At 50.5% G+C, this 19,997-nt stretch overlaps 2 protein-coding genes across 2 annotated transcripts; both read left to right on the plus strand.

The window, feature by feature from the left end:
* Positions 1 to 14: 14 nt before the first annotated feature.
* On the plus strand, positions 15 to 1,383 carry LOC140002836 (scavenger receptor cysteine-rich domain-containing group B protein-like). The gene is made up of 4 exons (XM_072040230.1): positions 15 to 68; positions 673 to 984; positions 1,246 to 1,287; positions 1,322 to 1,383. Exons 1-4 carry the CDS (start codon positions 38 to 40, stop codon positions 1,381 to 1,383), a joined length of 447 nt encoding a protein of 148 aa, XP_071896331.1. The 5' UTR covers positions 15 to 37.
* Positions 1,380 to 18,809, plus strand: DMBT1 (deleted in malignant brain tumors 1). Its single transcript, XM_072040231.1, has 23 exons — positions 1,380 to 1,444; positions 2,378 to 2,760; positions 2,892 to 2,921; positions 3,525 to 3,836; positions 4,098 to 4,296; positions 5,230 to 5,612; positions 5,744 to 5,773; positions 6,378 to 6,689; positions 6,951 to 7,149; positions 8,083 to 8,465; positions 8,597 to 8,626; positions 9,231 to 9,542; positions 9,804 to 10,002; positions 10,936 to 11,318; positions 11,450 to 11,479; positions 12,094 to 12,405; positions 12,664 to 12,708; positions 13,558 to 13,711; positions 13,922 to 14,130; positions 14,767 to 14,939; positions 15,520 to 15,908; positions 17,276 to 17,553; positions 18,205 to 18,809. The coding sequence occupies exons 1-23, from the start codon at positions 1,380 to 1,382 to the stop codon at positions 18,375 to 18,377; spliced, it is 4,983 nt and encodes a 1,660-aa protein (XP_071896332.1). The 3' UTR covers positions 18,378 to 18,809.
* Positions 18,810 to 19,997: the final 1,188 nt, after the last annotated feature.

Here is a 19,997-nt window from a genome sequence, read left to right on the forward strand (position 1 = left end):
GCTTCTTTCTCTTTTGTCTTCTACAGCTGCAGTAACCATGACGAGCCCAACTCCCACCACAACTCCAGGTACGTCTGCATCTCCTGTGGCTCCTTTCTGTGCATTCTTCTCAGGCGGCACTGCTTAGCAGCCCGAGCAGCATGGCTTTCGACGCTGCCCAGTGCCAGGTGTGGAGGGTCAGGAGGGCGGTGCTGGGAGCCACACGCACCAGGGCAGGGCATGGTGATGCCCCTGGGGCTGTTGTGGCCCCCCTTGGAATGACTGCAATCTTTTTATATCCTTCTTTCCTGGAGCCCTGAACTGCACACAGAACTCGAGGTGCAGCCACAGCTGTGCCGAGTAGGCTGGGGCAAGCACTCCTTCCAACTGGCTAGCTCAGTGGTGCTTTGTGCACCCCACATGAGGGCTGGGCCTGTGGGCAACCAGGGCCCGTTGCTGGCTCGCGTTGAGCTTGCATCCACCAAACCCCCCCAGTCCCTTTCAGAGAAGCACCAGAGTCCCAGAATAGAAGGATGGGAGAGCGGAGGCAGGGGAAAGCACAGCCTAATAGCGTGGAGGTTGGCAATAGCGGTGGCCTGAAAGTGGTGTGGGGCTGAAATGCAACGGTGAGGGCAGGTAACCTGTGTGCCAGCAGCTTTTGTCAGCAGTTTTCCTTGTTCCCTGCTTTCCCAGGTGGCTCGCTGAGCTTGGTGAACGGCAGGAACCGGTGTGAGGGGCGCATTGAGATCTACCAGAATGGGAACCGGGGCACGGTGTGTGATGACGGCTGGGACCTCAATGATGCCCAGGTTGTGTGCAGGCAGCTGGGATGCGGCTACGCTGTTTCTGCATTTGGAAGTGCCTATTTTGGACAAGGCAGTGGCAGCATTTACCTGGACGATGTGCAGTGCACAGGGAATGAGTCCTCCCTGTTTGAGTGCAGGAGCTCTGGCTGGGGCGTCCACAACTGTGCGCACAGTGAAGACGCAGGCGTTCTCTGCTCAGGTACTGTTGGTTTTCCTCCATCAATCACGTCATGCTTTCATAGATTGCCCCCACATTGCCTGATGTGGAGAAGGTTCAGAGCCACATTTCCCATTTCTGTTTTGCTCTGTTGCCATGCCGGATGCCCGTGTTGAGATCCCCACGCTCTGCATCGCCAGTGTGACAGGGCAGCAGCGACACCCCCAGTGCTGGCAGCAAACTTGGTCACGCGCCTTCCTCCCATAGTCCCTCACTTGCTTCTTTCTCTTCCTTCCTCTGCAGCTGCAATAAGCACGACGACCACCCCAAGTCCCGCACCTCCAGGTACGTCTGCATCTCCCCTGGCTCCTTTCTTCAGGCACGGAGAACTCAGAGCTCAGGGCTGCAGCATGCCCTGTCCAGATTGCACCTGCATCATGAGTGGTGTTCCTCTGGGTTTCGTGCTGGGGCCCATTCTCTCTCCTATCTTAATTGATGATGTGTATGGGAGAATGAAGTGCCCCCTCAGTAGGTTTTAAGTCAACGCCAAGTTGTGAGGAAGTGTCAATCTTGTGGAGGTAGAAAGGCCCTGCAGAGGGAGCTGGTCAGGTTGGATCTCTGGGCAGAGCCCCAGGGGATGAGGTTCAACATGGCTAAGTGTCAGATCCTGCGTATTGGTCACAGCAACCCCGTGCATGGCTACAGTCTTGGGGCAGAGGGGCTGGAAAGCTGTGCAGTGAAAAAGGAGCTGGGGGAGCTGGTCAGTGCTGGCCTGACCACGAGCCGGCAGTGTGCCCAGGTGGGCAAGGCCAGCGGCACCCTGCTCGTGTCAGGGATGGTGCAGCCAGCAGGGCCGGGGAGGTGCTCGCCCCCTGTGCTCTGCGCTGGCTTCAGCTTTGGGCCCCTCACTACAAGGACATCGAGGCCCTGGAGAGCGTCCAGAGGAGGGCCATGAAGCTGGGGAAGGGCCTGGGACAGCAGGCCAGTGGGGAAAGGCTGAGGGCCCTGGGGGTGTTCAGTCTGGAGAGAACAGGCTCAGAGGAGACCGCATTGCTCTCTACAGCTCCCTGAAAGGAAGGTGTGGGGAGCTGGGGTCGGCCTCTTCTCACAGGTATCTAGTGATAGGAGCAGAGGGAATGGGCTCAGGTTCCATGAGGGGAGATTCAAGTTGGAAACGAGGAGCCATTTCTCCTCAGGAAGAGCAGCCAGGCATTGGGACGGGTTGCCCAGGGAGGTGGTGGCGTCCCCGTCCCTGGGGATGTTCAAGGAGAGGTTGGACGTGGTGCTTGGGGACATGGTTTAGTGGGTGATAGTGGTAGTAGGGGGTGGTTGGACCAGAGGATCTTGGAGGGCTTTTCCAAGCTTACTGATTCTCCGATTCGAATAGAGTGGAGGGTGTTGATCCCGGTGGCTTGAAAGTGGTGTGGTGACGAAGTGCAACAGTGAGGGCGGGTGCCCGTGTGCCAGCAGCTTTTCCCACCTTTTCCTTGTTCCCTGCTTTCCCAGGTGTCTCGCTGAGCTTGGTGAATGGCAGTAACCGGTGTGAGGGGCGCATTGAGCTCTACCAGTATGGGAACCGGGGCACGGTGTGTGACGACGACTGGGACCTCAGTGATGCCCAAGTTGTGTGCAGGCAGCTGGGATGCGGCTACGCTGTTTCTGCAGTGGGAAGTGCCTATTTTGGACAAGGCAGTGGCAGCATTTACCTGGACAATGTGCAGTGCACCGGGAGTGAGTCCTCCCTGTTTCAGTGCAGGAGCTCTGGCTGGGGCGTCCACAACTGTGGGCACAGTGAAGACGCAGGTGTTATCTGCTCAGGTACCGTTGGTTTTTGTCCATAAATCACATTGTGTTTTCATAAATTGCCCCTATGTGCCTGACGTGGAGAAGGCTCGGAACTCACTTGTTCTAAGTCCCTCACTTGCATCTCTCTCTTCCTTCCTCTGCAGATGCAGTAACCACGACGAGCCCAACTCCAGGTACGTCTGCATCTCCTGTGGCTCCTTTCTGTGCATTCTTCTCAGGCGGCACTGCTTAGCAGCCCGAGCAGCGTGGCTTTCGACGCTGCCCAGTGCCAGGTGTGGAGGGTCAGGCGGGCGGTGCTGGGAGCCACACGCACCAGGGCAGGGCATGGTGATGCCCCTGGGGCTGTTGTGGCCCCCCTTGGAATGACTGCAATCTTTTTATATCCTTCTTTCCTGGAGCCCTGAACTGCACACAGAACTCGAGGTGCAGCCACAGCTGTGCCGAGTAGGCTGGGGCAAGCACTCCTTCCAACTGGCTAGCTCAGTGGTGCTTTGTGCACCCCACATGAGGGCTGGGCCTGTGGGCAACCAGGGCCCGTTGCTGGCTCGCGTTGAGCTTGCATCCACCAAACCCCCCCAGTCCCTTTCAGAGAAGCACCAGAGTCCCAGAATAGAAGGATGGGAGAGCGGAGGCAGGGGAAAACACAGCCTAATAGCGTGGAGGTTGGCAATAGCGGTGGCCTGAAAGTGGTGTGGGGCTGAAATGCAACGGTGAGGGCAGGTGCCCGTGTGCCAGCAGCTTTTGTCAGCAGTTTTCCTTGTTCCCTGCTTTCCCAGGTGGCTCGCTGAGCTTGGTGAACGGCAGGAACCGGTGTGAGGGGCGCATTGAGATCTACCAGAATGGGAACCGGGGCACGGTGTGTGATGACGGCTGGGACCTCAATGATGCCCAGGTTGTGTGCAGGCAGCTGGGATGCGGCTACGCTGTTTCTGCATTTGGAAGTGCCTATTTTGGACAAGGCAGTGGCAGCATTTACCTGGACGATGTGCAGTGCACAGGGAATGAGTCCTCCCTGTTTGAGTGCAGGAGCTCTGGCTGGGGCGTCCACAACTGTGCGCACAGTGAAGACGCAGGCGTTCTCTGCTCAGGTACTGTTGGTTTTCCTCCATCAATCACGTCATGCTTTCATAGATTGCCCCCACATTGCCTGATGTGGAGAAGGTTCAGAGCCACATTTCCCATTTCTGTTTTGCTCTGTTGCCATGCCGGATGCCCGTGTTGAGATCCCCACGCTCTGCATCGCCAGTGTGACAGGGCAGCAGCGACACCCCCAGTGCTGGCAGCAAACTTGGTCACGCGCCTTCCTCCCATAGTCCCTCACTTGCTTCTTTCTCTTCCTTCCTCTGCAGCTGCAATAAGCACGACGACCACCCCAAGTCCCGCACCTCCAGGTACGTCTGCATCTCCCCTGGCTCCTTTCTTCAGGCACGGAGAACTCAGAGCTCAGGGCTGCAGCATGCCCTGTCCAGATTGCACCTGCATCATGAGTGGTGTTCCTCTGGGTTTCGTGCTGGGGCCCATTCTCTCTCCTATCTTAATTGATGATGTGTATGGGAGAATGAAGTGCCCCCTCAGTAGGTTTTAAGTCAACGCCAAGTTGTGAGGAAGTGTCAATCTTGTGGAGGTAGAAAGGCCCTGCAGAGGGAGCTGGTCAGGTTGGATCTCTGGGCAGAGCCCCAGGGGATGAGGTTCAACATGGCTAAGTGTCAGATCCTGCGTATTGGTCACAGCAACCCCGTGCATGGCTACAGTCTTGGGGCAGAGGGGCTGGAAAGCTGTGCAGTGAAAAAGGAGCTGGGGGAGCTGGTCAGTGCTGGCCTGACCACGAGCCGGCAGTGTGCCCAGGTGGGCAAGGCCAGCGGCACCCTGCTCGTGTCAGGGATGGTGCAGCCAGCAGGGCCGGGGAGGTGCTCGCCCCCTGTGCTCTGCGCTGGCTTCAGCTTTGGGCCCCTCACTACAAGGACATCGAGGCCCTGGAGAGCGTCCAGAGGAGGGCCATGAAGCTGGGGAAGGGCCTGGGACAGCAGGCCAGTGGGGAAAGGCTGAGGGCCCTGGGGGTGTTCAGTCTGGAGAGAACAGGCTCAGAGGAGACCGCATTGCTCTCTACAGCTCCCTGAAAGGAAGGTGTGGGGAGCTGGGGTCGGCCTCTTCTCACAGGTATCTAGTGATAGGAGCAGAGGGAATGGGCTCAGGTTCCATGAGGGGAGATTCAAGTTGGAAACGAGGAGCCATTTCTCCTCAGGAAGAGCAGCCAGGCATTGGGACGGGTTGCCCAGGGAGGTGGTGGCGTCCCCGTCCCTGGGGATGTTCAAGGAGAGGTTGGACGTGGTGCTTGGGGACATGGTTTAGTGGGTGATAGTGGTAGTAGGGGGTGGTTGGACCAGAGGATCTTGGAGGGCTTTTCCAAGCTTACTGATTCTCCGATTCGAATAGAGTGGAGGGTGTTGATCCCGGTGGCTTGAAAGTGGTGTGGTGACGAAGTGCAACAGTGAGGGCGGGTGCCCGTGTGCCAGCAGCTTTTCCCACCTTTTCCTTGTTCCCTGCTTTCCCAGGTGTCTCGCTGAGCTTGGTGAATGGCAGTAACCGGTGTGAGGGGCGCATTGAGCTCTACCAGTATGGGAACCGGGGCACGGTGTGTGACGACGACTGGGACCTCAGTGATGCCCAAGTTGTGTGCAGGCAGCTGGGATGCGGCTACGCTGTTTCTGCAGTGGGAAGTGCCTATTTTGGACAAGGCAGTGGCAGCATTTACCTGGACAATGTGCAGTGCACCGGGAGTGAGTCCTCCCTGTTTCAGTGCAGGAGCTCTGGCTGGGGCGTCCACAACTGTGGGCACAGTGAAGACGCAGGTGTTATCTGCTCAGGTACCGTTGGTTTTTGTCCATAAATCACATTGTGTTTTCATAAATTGCCCCTATGTGCCTGACGTGGAGAAGGCTCGGAACTCACTTGTTCTAAGTCCCTCACTTGCATCTCTCTCTTCCTTCCTCTGCAGATGCAGTAACCACGACGAGCCCAACTCCAGGTACGTCTGCATCTCCTGTGGCTCCTTTCTGTGCATTCTTCTCAGGCGGCACTGCTTAGCAGCCCGAGCAGCGTGGCTTTCGACGCTGCCCAGTGCCAGGTGTGGAGGGTCAGGCGGGCGGTGCTGGGAGCCACACGCACCAGGGCAGGGCATGGTGATGCCCCTGGGGCTGTTGTGGCCCCCCTTGGAATGACTGCAATCTTTTTATATCCTTCTTTCCTGGAGCCCTGAACTGCACACAGAACTCGAGGTGCAGCCACAGCTGTGCCGAGTAGGCTGGGGCAAGCACTCCTTCCAACTGGCTAGCTCAGTGGTGCTTTGTGCACCCCACATGAGGGCTGGGCCTGTGGGCAACCAGGGCCCGTTGCTGGCTCGCGTTGAGCTTGCATCCACCAAACCCCCCCAGTCCCTTTCAGAGAAGCACCAGAGTCCCAGAATAGAAGGATGGGAGAGCGGAGGCAGGGGAAAGCACAGCCTAATAGCGTGGAGGTTGGCAATAGCGGTGGCCTGAAAGTGGTGTGGGGCTGAAATGCAACGGTGAGGGCAGGTAACCTGTGTGCCAGCAGCTTTTGTCAGCAGTTTTCCTTGTTCCCTGCTTTCCCAGGTGGCTCGCTGAGCTTGGTGAACGGCAGGAACCGGTGTGAGGGGCGCATTGAGATCTACCAGAATGGGAACCGGGGCACGGTGTGTGATGACGGCTGGGACCTCAATGATGCCCAGGTTGTGTGCAGGCAGCTGGGATGCGGCTACGCTGTTTCTGCATTTGGAAGTGCCTATTTTGGACAAGGCAGTGGCAGCATTTACCTGGACGATGTGCAGTGCACAGGGAATGAGTCCTCCCTGTTTGAGTGCAGGAGCTCTGGCTGGGGCGTCCACAACTGTGCGCACAGTGAAGACGCAGGCGTTCTCTGCTCAGGTACTGTTGGTTTTCCTCCATCAATCACGTCATGCTTTCATAGATTGCCCCCACATTGCCTGATGTGGAGAAGGTTCAGAGCCACATTTCCCATTTCTGTTTTGCTCTGTTGCCATGCCGGATGCCCGTGTTGAGATCCCCACGCTCTGCATCGCCAGTGTGACAGGGCAGCAGCGACACCCCCAGTGCTGGCAGCAAACTTGGTCACGCGCCTTCCTCCCATAGTCCCTCACTTGCTTCTTTCTCTTCCTTCCTCTGCAGCTGCAATAAGCACGACGACCACCCCAAGTCCCGCACCTCCAGGTACGTCTGCATCTCCCCTGGCTCCTTTCTTCAGGCACGGAGAACTCAGAGCTCAGGGCTGCAGCATGCCCTGTCCAGATTGCACCTGCATCATGAGTGGTGTTCCTCTGGGTTTCGTGCTGGGGCCCATTCTCTCTCCTATCTTAATTGATGATGTGTATGGGAGAATGAAGTGCCCCCTCAGTAGGTTTTAAGTCAACGCCAAGTTGTGAGGAAGTGTCAATCTTGTGGAGGTAGAAAGGCCCTGCAGAGGGAGCTGGTCAGGTTGGATCTCTGGGCAGAGCCCCAGGGGATGAGGTTCAACATGGCTAAGTGTCAGATCCTGCGTATTGGTCACAGCAACCCCGTGCATGGCTACAGTCTTGGGGCAGAGGGGCTGGAAAGCTGTGCAGTGAAAAAGGAGCTGGGGGAGCTGGTCAGTGCTGGCCTGACCACGAGCCGGCAGTGTGCCCAGGTGGGCAAGGCCAGCGGCACCCTGCTCGTGTCAGGGATGGTGCAGCCAGCAGGGCCGGGGAGGTGCTCGCCCCCTGTGCTCTGCGCTGGCTTCAGCTTTGGGCCCCTCACTACAAGGACATCGAGGCCCTGGAGAGCGTCCAGAGGAGGGCCATGAAGCTGGGGAAGGGCCTGGGACAGCAGGCCAGTGGGGAAAGGCTGAGGGCCCTGGGGGTGTTCAGTCTGGAGAGAACAGGCTCAGAGGAGACCGCATTGCTCTCTACAGCTCCCTGAAAGGAAGGTGTGGGGGGCTGGGGTCGGCCTCTTCTCACAGGTGTCTAGTGATAGGAGCAGAGGGAATGGGCTCAGGTTCCATGAGGGGAGATTCAAGTTGGAAACGAGGAGCCATTTCTCCTCAGGAAGAGCAGCCAGGCATTGGGACGGGTTGCCCAGGGAGGTGGTGGCGTCCCCGTCCCTGGGGATGTTCAAGGAGAGGTTGGACGTGGTGCTTGGGGACATGGTTTAGTGGGTGATAGTGGTAGTAGGGGGTGGTTGGACCAGAGGATCTTGGAGGGCTTTTCCAAGCTTACTGATTCTCCGATTCGAATAGAGTGGAGGGTGTTGATCCCGGTGGCTTGAAAGTGGTGTGGTGACGAAGTGCAACAGTGAGGGCGGGTGCCCGTGTGCCAGCAGCTTTTCCCACCTTTTCCTTGTTCCCTGCTTTCCCAGGTGTCTCGCTGAGCTTGGTGAATGGCAGTAACCGGTGTGAGGGGCGCATTGAGCTCTACCAGTATGGGAACCGGGGCACGGTGTGTGACGACGACTGGGACCTCAGTGATGCCCAAGTTGTGTGCAGGCAGCTGGGATGCGGCTACGCTGTTTCTGCAGTGGGAAGTGCCTATTTTGGACAAGGCAGTGGCAGCATTTACCTGGACAATGTGCAGTGCACCGGGAGTGAGTCCTCCCTGTTTCAGTGCAGGAGCTCTGGCTGGGGCGTCCACAACTGTGGGCACAGTGAAGACGCAGGTGTTATCTGCTCAGGTACCGTTGGTTTTTGTCCATAAATCACATTGTGTTTTCATAAATTGCCCCTATGTGCCTGACGTGGAGAAGGCTCGGAACTCACTTGTTCTAAGTCCCTCACTTGCATCTCTCTCTTCCTTCCTCTGCAGATGCAGTAACCACGACGAGCCCAACTCCAGGTACGTCTGCATCTCCTGTGGCTCCTTTCTGTGCATTCTTCTCAGGCGGCACTGCTTAGCAGCCCGAGCAGCGTGGCTTTCGACGCTGCCCAGTGCCAGGTGTGGAGGGTCAGGCGGGCGGTGCTGGGAGCCACACGCACCAGGGCAGGGCATGGTGATGCCCCTGGGGCTGTTGTGGCCCCCCTTGGAATGACTGCAATCTTTTTATATCCTTCTTTCCTGGAGCCCTGAACTGCACACAGAACTCGAGGTGCAGCCACAGCTGTGCCGAGTAGGCTGGGGCAAGCACTCCTTCCAACTGGCTAGCTCAGTGGTGCTTTGTGCACCCCACATGAGGGCTGGGCCTGTGGGCAACCAGGGCCCGTTGCTGGCTCGCGTTGAGCTTGCATCCACCAAACCCCCCCAGTCCCTTTCAGAGAAGCACCAGAGTCCCAGAATAGAAGGATGGGAGAGCGGAGGCAGGGGAAAGCACAGCCTAATAGCGTGGAGGTTGGCAATAGCGGTGGCCTGAAAGTGGTGTGGGGCTGAAATGCAACGGTGAGGGCAGGTAACCTGTGTGCCAGCAGCTTTTGTCAGCAGTTTTCCTTGTTCCCTGCTTTCCCAGGTGGCTCGCTGAGCTTGGTGAACGGCAGGAACCGGTGTGAGGGGCGCATTGAGATCTACCAGAATGGGAACCGGGGCACGGTGTGTGATGACGGCTGGGACCTCAATGATGCCCAGGTTGTGTGCAGGCAGCTGGGATGCGGCTACGCTGTTTCTGCATTTGGAAGTGCCTATTTTGGACAAGGCAGTGGCAGCATTTACCTGGACGATGTGCAGTGCACAGGGAATGAGTCCTCCCTGTTTGAGTGCAGGAGCTCTGGCTGGGGCGTCCACAACTGTGCGCACAGTGAAGACGCAGGCGTTCTCTGCTCAGGTACTGTTGGTTTTCCTCCATCAATCACGTCATGCTTTCATAGATTGCCCCCACATTGCCTGATGTGGAGAAGGTTCAGAGCCACATTTCCCATTTCTGTTTTGCTCTGTTGCCATGCCGGATGCCCGTGTTGAGATCCCCACGCTCTGCATCGCCAGTGTGACAGGGCAGCAGCGACACCCCCAGTGCTGGCAGCAAACTTGGTCACGCGCCTTCCTCCCATAGTCCCTCACTTGCTTCTTTCTCTTCCTTCCTCTGCAGCTGCAATAAGCACGACGACCACCCCAAGTCCCGCACCTCCAGGTACGTCTGCATCTCCCCTGGCTCCTTTCTTCAGGCACGGAGAACTCAGAGCTCAGGGCTGCAGCATGCCCTGTCCAGATTGCACCTGCATCATGAGTGGTGTTCCTCTGGGTTTCGTGCTGGGGCCCATTCTCTCTCCTATCTTAATTGATGATGTGTATGGGAGAATGAAGTGCCCCCTCAGTAGGTTTTAAGTCAACGCCAAGTTGTGAGGAAGTGTCAATCTTGTGGAGGTAGAAAGGCCCTGCAGAGGGAGCTGGTCAGGTTGGATCTCTGGGCAGAGCCCCAGGGGATGAGGTTCAACATGGCTAAGTGTCAGATCCTGCGTATTGGTCACAGCAACCCCGTGCATGGCTACAGTCTTGGGGCAGAGGGGCTGGAAAGCTGTGCAGTGAAAAAGGAGCTGGGGGAGCTGGTCAGTGCTGGCCTGACCACGAGCCGGCAGTGTGCCCAGGTGGGCAAGGCCAGCGGCACCCTGCTCGTGTCAGGGATGGTGCAGCCAGCAGGGCCGGGGAGGTGCTCGCCCCCTGTGCTCTGCGCTGGCTTCAGCTTTGGGCCCCTCACTACAAGGACATCGAGGCCCTGGAGAGCGTCCAGAGGAGGGCCATGAAGCTGGGGAAGGGCCTGGGACAGCAGGCCAGTGGGGAAAGGCTGAGGGCCCTGGGGGTGTTCAGTCTGGAGAGAACAGGCTCAGAGGAGACCGCATTGCTCTCTACAGCTCCCTGAAAGGAAGGTGTGGGGGGCTGGGGTCGGCCTCTTCTCACAGGTGTCTAGTGATAGGAGCAGAGGGAATGGGCTCAGGTTCCATGAGGGGAGATTCAAGTTGGAAACGAGGAGCCATTTCTCCTCAGGAAGAGCAGCCAGGCATTGGGACGGGTTGCCCAGGGAGGTGGTGGCGTCCCCGTCCCTGGGGATGTTCAAGGAGAGGTTGGACGTGGTGCTTGGGGACATGGTTTAGTGGGTGATAGTGGTAGTAGGGGGTGGTTGGACCAGAGGATCTTGGAGGGCTTTTCCAAGCTTACTGATTCTCCGATTCGAATAGAGTGGAGGGTGTTGATCCCGGTGGCTTGAAAGTGGTGTGGTGACGAAGTGCAACAGTGAGGGCGGGTGCCCGTGTGCCAGCAGCTTTTCCCACCTTTTCCTTGTTCCCTGCTTTCCCAGGTGTCTCGCTGAGCTTGGTGAATGGCAGTAACCGGTGTGAGGGGCGCATTGAGCTCTACCAGTATGGGAACCGGGGCACGGTGTGTGACGACGACTGGGACCTCAGTGATGCCCAAGTTGTGTGCAGGCAGCTGGGATGCGGCTACGCTGTTTCTGCAGTGGGAAGTGCCTATTTTGGACAAGGCAGTGGCAGCATTTACCTGGACAATGTGCAGTGCACCGGGAGTGAGTCCTCCCTGTTTCAGTGCAGGAGCTCTGGCTGGGGCGTCCACAACTGTGGGCACAGTGAAGACGCAGGTGTTATCTGCTCAGGTACCGTTGGTTTTTGTCCATAAATCACATTGTGTTTTCATAAATTGCCCCTATGTGCCTGACGTGGAGAAGGCTCGGAACTCACTTGTTCTAAGTCCCTCACTTGCATCTCTCTCTTCCTTCCTCTGCAGATGCAGTAACCACGACGAGCCCAACTCCAGGTACGTCTGCATCTCCTGTGGCTCCTTTCTGTGCATTCTTCTCAGGCGGCACTGCTTAGCAGCCCGAGCAGCGTGGCTTTCGACGCTGCCCAGTGCCAGGTGTGGAGGGTCAGGCGGGCGGTGCTGGGAGCCACACGCACCAGGGCAGGGCATGGTGATGCCCCTGGGGCTGTTGTGGCCCCCCTTGGAATGACTGCAATCTTTTTATATCCTTCTTTCCTGGAGCCCTGAACTGCACACAGAACTCGAGGTGCAGCCACAGCTGTGCCGAGTAGGCTGGGGCAAGCACTCCTTCCAACTGGCTAGCTCAGTGGTGCTTTGTGCACCCCACATGAGGGCTGGGCCTGTGGGCAACCAGGGCCTGTTGCTGGCTTCCATGGAGCTCGTGTCCACCAAACCCCCCCAATCCCTTTCAAAGAAGCCCCAGAGTCACAGAATTGAAGGATGAGAGAGCAGAAAGAGGGAAAGTCAGAGCATAATACCATGGAGGGTGGTGATCCCAGTGGCCTGAAAGTGGTGCAGTGATGAAATGCAATGGTGAGGGCAGGTGCCCATGTGCCAGCAGCTTTTGTCAGCAGCTTTTCCAACATTTTCCTTCTACCCTGCTTTCCCAGGTGTCTCCCTGAGCTTGGTGAATGGCAGTAACCGGTGTGAGGGGCGCATTGAGATCTACCAGTATGGGAACCGGGGCACGGTGTGTGACGATGGCTGGGACCTCAGTGATGCCCAAGTTGTGTGCAGGCAGCTGGGATGCGGCTACGCTGTTTCTGCAGTGGGAAGTGCCTATTTTGGACAAGGCAGTGGCAGCATTTACCTGGACGATGTGCAGTGCACCGGGAGTGAGTCCTCCCTGTTTCAGTGCAGGAGCTCTGGCTGGGGCGTCCACAACTGTGGGCACTATGAAGACGCAGGTGTTATCTGCTCAGGTACCATTGGTTTTCGTCCGTAAATCACATTGTTTTTTCATGAATTGCCACTACTTTGCCTGACATTGATATGGTTCGGAGCTACATTTTCCATTTCTGGTTTACTCTGTTCATATGCTGGATGCCTGTGCTGAGAACCCCACGCTCTGCATTACCAGCACGACTTTGCAGCAGCCAATTCATCATTGCTGGTAGAAAACCTAGTCACGCTTCTTCCTCCCATAGTCCCTCACTTGCTTCTTTCTCTTTCTTCCTCAGGAGATACAAATTCCACGGCGAGCCCATATCCCACCACAACTCCAGGTACATCTGCATTTCCTGTGGCTCCTTTCTGTGCATTCTTCTTAGGCAGCACTGGTTAGCAGCCCAAGCAGCTTAGCGATCTGACGCTGCCCAGTGTCTGGCTTGGATGGGCAGGAGGCACTTCTGGGAGCTGCACGCACCAGGGCAGGGCATGGTGCTGCCCCTGGGGCTGTTATGTGCCTTGCCGGCAAGCATGGAGAGTGGAAATCTTCACAAGAAATTTTACTTTGTTCCTCAAGATGTATGTCTTCAGGGATAATATTCCTTCCTTGTGATTTTGGACTACACTTTTAAATAGCCCAGTTTGGTGGTTGGATAAATACCTCAAACTCTGTTCTTATTTCAGTTTTAATTACTTTATGTGTGTTTGCATTTTTCACTATTTTCCTCTGCATATATTTTGTTTTGTGTTAGTTACTAATGCATAGACTGGAATTGTAGGAATTGCACGCTTTAATTTATTCTATATAATTAATTATTTTTTATTCTTGAATCCCACACACTGCTCTTCTATGACTCAGTTTCTTTTGGGGATAGATTTCAGCCTCTGTTGATTTTGTTTCTGATCTTTTCTTTACCTTATATTATTTGGGCCAGTGTCTCTTTCTGTCTCTTGTACACATATGTCTTAATTCCACCAACTTCGAAGTATCACAGAAGAGTCAGAATACTTTGATAAAGTCACCCTTGTAGTCTCAGTTACGAGAGCATATCCATCCAGTTTCTCTAGAGACTTTACCAGCTGTTGCTATGGCTTGGGTACATAAAATGTATATTTATTTGTTAATAGGCAAATCTGTGTGAATCACATCTGTATCACTTTTGTTTGTTTGTTGGTTTGTTTTTCAGCTAGAAAATATCTTTGTGGTGGATTATTGTCAAGATCCTCCGGAACAATTCAGAGTCCTCTTTATCCTTCAAATTATCCAGATAATGCAAATTGTTTGTGGGAGATACAAGTGATGAATAATTTCCGCATTGCGCTCACGTTTAGAACCATTCAGTAAGTAAATTTCTTGTTGCTTGGGCAATAAATAGGGCCCAAATCTCAACTGAAAGCACAGTTCCCAAGCGTATTTCCAAAACTTATAAAGGAATTTTAAATATTATTTGGAAACGGTGTGAACGCAGTATCTTATTTTATTGTTTGTTCAGCACTTACAAACTGATGTTTACTGAATCTGTTTACCCTATATTCATGTTGCTTCCTCAGCTTGCAAGGTGGATGCCAGAACGATTATATTGAGATCTATGATGGGCCACCCAATACTTCTCCTCTGCTTCAAAGAATTTGTTCTGGTTATAATGTTGCCTACACATCATCCTCAAACCTAATGACCATCAGATTTCACAGTGACTCTAGATATTCAAATAGAGGGTTTTATGCTGAATATCATTCCTTTCCAGCAGATCAGAATACCAGTAAGTTTCCTTCACTTAATAATGTTTTCTTTGCTAAAAGGCTTTTATACCCTGATTTTATTTGCCAGATAATTATTTGTTAACATTGTTGAGCCACTCCCACAAAGATGATATTCCTTCTTTAATTTCATAAATAGTTAATGACTGATCACTTTAATAAAACAATTACTTTTTACTTTAAAAAACCTTCAATTATGTAATTAGTTGTCCTTAGATGTTTTCTATGATGGTCAGTTTAAACCTAGCTTTCTTCTTATCACCTCATTACTTGCAGTTTTTTTTTTTTTTTTTTTTTTTTTTTTTAACCTTGTGGACAAATTTTCATAGAATCATAGAAATATTGGTTAGAAAGACTATCTGGAATTTTTCTACTCCAACTTTTCCAAGCAGAGCTATTACCTACACCATATCAACACCATTTATCTATCGATGAAGGCAAAATTGAAGCCTCAGAAACCTCAGGCTTCTGAGGTTTGTCAGAGACTATTCATATCTAAGTGTAAGGTGTAAAAATAAGTGTTCTGGTTTATAAATTCTCTCCCCTAAATAGTAGTAGCTTTTGCATTTGGTGAAGTTTTAACTTGCAAGCATTATCAATTACCAGAATTCACTAATAATTCATATTTTCTTCACTAGCCCTTGTGTGCTTGCCAACATACATGCACGCAGTTATACAGAAAAGCTATCTCCAGTCACAAGGCTACTCAGAATGGAGCATCAGCTTGTCTGATTCTTCTTGTAGACCAACAATTACATCGACTGAGGTTATATTCAACATTCCATACAACAGATGTGGTACACGTAGACAGGTGGGTGTCAATGTATTCTTGAGAGGTCTCCGGGTCTGGGCATAGAAATTTGATAGACATTTGGAAAACTGTCAAGAATCACAAGGGGCATTGTGGTCCAATGGTATTCAAAATACAGAAAATAATCATGCATTTTGGGAGGCTAGGGTCTGTTAAACATTCCTACTTGTCCTTCCCAAGTATTAGGTAGTCTCTGTATCTATTTCAGAGTGATGTTCCAGAGAAGAAAATGTAGGATAGAGTTGAGTGAACAATCCCATCCAGGATACTTTGGGTTTTTGTGTATGACATATGAGGGAAAACATCTTTACTGTGAAGGTGACAGGGCACTGAAAGAGGTTGCCCAGAGAGGTTGTGGAGTGATCCTGTCCAATGTTCTTTAGGTGACTCTGCTTGAGCAGGTGGGTTGGACTAGATGATCTCCAGACGTCCATTCCAACCTCAACCATTCTGTGATTATGTGATTCTGTGGCATGTTCTTTCTGAATAATACGAGACCTGTCACATACATAAGTTTATACTACGCAGTGTGAACATGACTACATGTATTAATTTTGCTCTTATCTAATGTGTTGAACAGGGCGACAATGAAACGATCACCTATTCCAATGTGATAAGAGCATCTGTTTCTGGTTCCATCATCAAGAGGCAAAAGGACCTTCAGTTGCACATTAACTGCAAAATGCTCCAGAACACCTGGGTGCAAGTAATGTACATTGCTGATGACGTTGTTAATGTCGATGAAACCCAATATGGTAGATACGATGTGAACCTGACATTCTACAATTCCTCATCGTTCCTGTGGCCAGTGCATGACTTTCCTTACTACGTTGACCTGAATCAGGATTTGTACCTTCAAGCTTCTCTTTACAGCTCTGACCCAAACCTGGTGTTGTTCGTGGATACATGTGTGGCATCACCTGATCCTAATAATTTTACAACACTGCACTATGAATTAATCAGAAGTGGGTAAGAACTCTCTTAGGAATTATTTTAAATCTGTGTACACAGTCGTGTCTCTTGTAAGGAATGCAAAACAGACAAAGAGATAGAAGCATAAAAGTGTGACTATTGGAGTCCCGTTTTCTTCTAGGAAGGATAGGCGTATGCTTATTTATTTCCCTCCTGTGCTTGGTAGGATTTGAATCTTTCTGCCTCCTGGGAGGGTGTTGATATTGGTAACCTCAGCAAGGTAGGAGTGTAGTAACCTACCACTAGGCTGGAAGGTTACAGCGTGTATCAGGCTTAAATGTCCCAGTGTCTATTGCCTGCCAAGTGAATGGCTTCCTTTTCACACATAATGTGACTCTGAGAGAGGTTTTCCTCTTGTTGGGATTTCTTTTGATTTTTCTTTTTATTTGTACAAATACATATTCTTTAAGCCTTGTGAGCAGGACACTCTCACAGGAGATGGAGCAAATAGATTCTGGTACTTTTCCAGTTAGTTTTTGTTCATATATTATGGAACTGTGTCAAAGGGAAATGTATTGACTGACATTTAAATCAATAATATCCATCTATAAATACGGATGTTGGGATATCTTGCAGTCTAAAATAAACTGTGAAAACCGTAAGGTTTTTGTTAAGCAAATAGGCACAGTGAAATATTTATGGAGATTAAAAAAGCAATTAATGACAACTTTGAAATATTCTGGGGTAACAACTGTGGGTGAATCATTTCACGGTTGTTAAATTTATCTGGAATGACCAAGATCTAGTTTGGATAATTGCAAAGGCTAGTCACTGATAGGAAGAGAAACTCAGTGACAAGAAAGTTACCATAACAACTTGCTCGGTGAAATGTGGAAATGTTTCACATCTGTCAAGTGTTGGGACAAGTGCTGAGTAAGGTACAGTAGGGACAGGTGTTGAGCACAGTACTCTACAAACACCGAAGGACTAGAGAGCCTATTGCTTGTCTATGATGGTGTGTATCAGAATAAGTTTTGTTCTTCCAGAGTAGAAATAGGCCCTTTCTGCTTCTGCAACAACCTGTAGGTAACGCTGTTAGCAACTACAGAACAGATCCTCACCTGTACCTTAAACACAGAAGGCAGCAGAACTACTAGTTATTTTTCAGCTATTCATGTTTACAAAAACTTTGTTGAGTTATGAAACGTATATATTTTGATAAATCACTGGCACTGCTATATATTTTTGCCTTTTATTTTCTCTTGCTAAAAACATACTTTTGTTAAAAATCCTTTTGAGTTCCCTTATACTCTTGCATATATATATAAGGTTTTATATCTGAACCTGAAGCATATTGCACAGAGATAGTGTAATAGTGTTTCTATTTAAGACAACTAATCTGTTACTTTTATATTTCTCTCTAGGTGTTTCAAAGATTCTACCTATTCTCCTTACTATTCATCAGACAGAAGTGTCAGTCGGTTTGGCTTTAATGCATTTTCATTTGTTGGACGATACCCATCAGTCTTCCTGCAGTGTGAGCTGGTGGTGTGCAGGAGCGATGACTATTCTTCCCGCTGCTATCAAGGCTGTGTTAACAGGTTCAAGAGGAATGCAGGATCTTCGCAGGAAAAAATGAGTGTTATTGTTGGACCTATCCAGCTTCAGGAGGCTCCCGCTGAGAACAGAGATGCTGGTATTGGTAAATAACTTCCACTTGTATTTAACACAGGACTCTCCATGTTGCTGTGCATATCAGTTCAGAAATCTAGTTCTGAAATATGCCTTTGCTGGTTTATTCACAACTCTTCTATACTTACTGTGGGTCATTTTTTTTTCATAATGGATATAAAATTTTTCATAATGTTTACAGACTATTTCCTTTTTATCTTAGATCAACTATTTATTCTGCATGTGTCAAATGGCAATTGATTAAATTCTGGAAGAGAAATGAGATGTAACCCATCTCCCTGCAGGATCTGTATTAGATTTTCAATGCTGTCCCTGCCTGATTTGCACATTTCTTATTTATTAGTGAACAATCTATAGGTCCCCTTGAAAATGTTTCCCAGTGTCCTATAGCTGGTGTTTCTACTGCCAGGAAATAGCATCTTATGGTCTTAAAGTGTAATCATTATAAATTCTTAGTTGCTTTATCATTTCTTGCAGTAATCTTTACTTGTTTGGTACGGCCACAGGATCATTTGTTAAACAATGTGTGATAAAGCAATTTATTTTTTGATCAGATCCACATTGCAGCATTTTATATCAATTTCTCTTTGCTTCACTGACTTTGAGATTAACCAGCTCAGTCAGAAAATGCAAGCCACTCTGTTCGCTCTCTTGTGCACAGATCTGGCCTCTAACACCCAGGAGAGAGGGGAGTCTGAGAGCTCAGCGCCTGCTGCCAGCTCTCCTGTTCCTCTGGCTGTGACCGCCGTGGTGTTGGCAGCTGCTGTCCTCACCGTGGGAGGATTTCTTCTGAAGCGCAAACTGCAGGAACCCACCCCGTACCAGATAATGTGAGAGGTGACCAAACATCTGCTGGTGGAGGGTGCAATTTGAACATTACAGCGCATCTCAGCTGAGCTCCTACTTTGAGAGTCTGTCTCAGGACACTGATTTGGGTGGCTTGAGAAAGAAGTCATTACTTTTGCCAAGCTTATATGCATATAAAGTATATGGTAGTGTCTTACTGATATGAGATACTCTAGAGACTAATCCAAGAAAAATATTTTTTTGGGTAAAAGTATCCCTGTAATCAGCCATAAGCAAAAATATACACTTTGCATGTAAGGAATTGCTCCAGTACAACCTTCCCTGTTTTGAGGGACTTGTTTCTTCATATTTAGGTGTTTCTCTGAGAAAATGTAGACCATTTCTGAGCCTTTGTATAGAATAAGATCAAACCTGCTATGTAAACGTGTAATTAATAAAAACAAAAGAGAAAAAAAAAATTAGAGCAATATTTTGTGTATTTGCAAATGCGCCGCCTGTGTGTTTTAGCAGGGAGCTCAAACATTTTCAGATTGAAGAACATGATTTCTGACAAAGTGAATTTGCCAAGCAATGATACGTGCTCTCATTCTTACGCATTTCTAAACCTGTAGTGGTGGGTGGAAGAGAGAGTGTACGTAAATTACCATCAGGAAGTGTCACCGATCTCCTATCCCTATGTGAAAACACAATAAAAACAGCAATAAGGGAAGAACCTGCTTGGAAGAACTCACTCACCATGGTGGAAAGGTCACTGGTGTTTGATTGAGAAATGCACCTCTTCAGACTTTCCTATTTTCTTTTGAGCTGTGAAAGATGAATGTTGGGAGCAACTTTATGTACTATGCTTGAGGTGGGACAGAGACCAGGTAGTGACCTATACTCCAGTGTAACATCCTGTCCTGATGTGGAGGATATGGGCAGCTCAGTGGGAATAATCACTTCAGCCTGTATTATAAAAAAGGTCATGTTCTAAAGTAAACGTGCTTAGCAAAAGGCCCCTCCGCTAAGAACCCTCCCTCCCACCTCCTGTCCCACCACATTCAGGAGCTCTTCTAGTGGTAAATCCAGTTGATTTGACTCTCACCTATAGATGGTTTTGATCTGCTTGCCTCTTCACCATTAAACCAATGCAAACGGATTTATAATGACACTTTTCATGTGACACAGGCAACAGAGCCCAAGAGGCCATCAAGAAACCCAATAAATTCAACTACGCCACCTCACTGGATCCTAACTCAAGCATTCAGACTGTTGTTCCTTTATGCAGAAGCCTGTGGATACCCTCATTCCATTGTAGATGGTTTTTGGGTAGTCATGAATGAAAGCTGATTAGTTCTCTGTGTCCTTTCAGTGGCTTTCATCTGAACCTCACAAAAGTCAGTATGTCTGCAGAAGTCTCCTGCAGAAATAGGCAGCAGAACAGAAAGTGTTTTCAAAGCTTAATGGATCTTCTTTCACAGACTAATGTGCTGAAAAAAAAAACAAAACAAAACAAAACAAAAAAACATTTCAAGCTGCCAGAAAAGTCCTACAGGTCCTACAGAGAAAATATGCATTATTAAAAGAGACCTAAGAGACCAATGGGAAGGACGAAAACATGCTTTGTGTGGTATTTGCATTAATTAATTCAATTTAATATGAACATTA

Source organism: Anas platyrhynchos, chromosome 6 (genome assembly GCF_047663525.1).
Source record: "Anas platyrhynchos isolate ZD024472 breed Pekin duck chromosome 6, IASCAAS_PekinDuck_T2T, whole genome shotgun sequence".
Classification (NCBI taxonomy): Eukaryota; Metazoa; Chordata; class Aves; order Anseriformes; family Anatidae; genus Anas; species Anas platyrhynchos.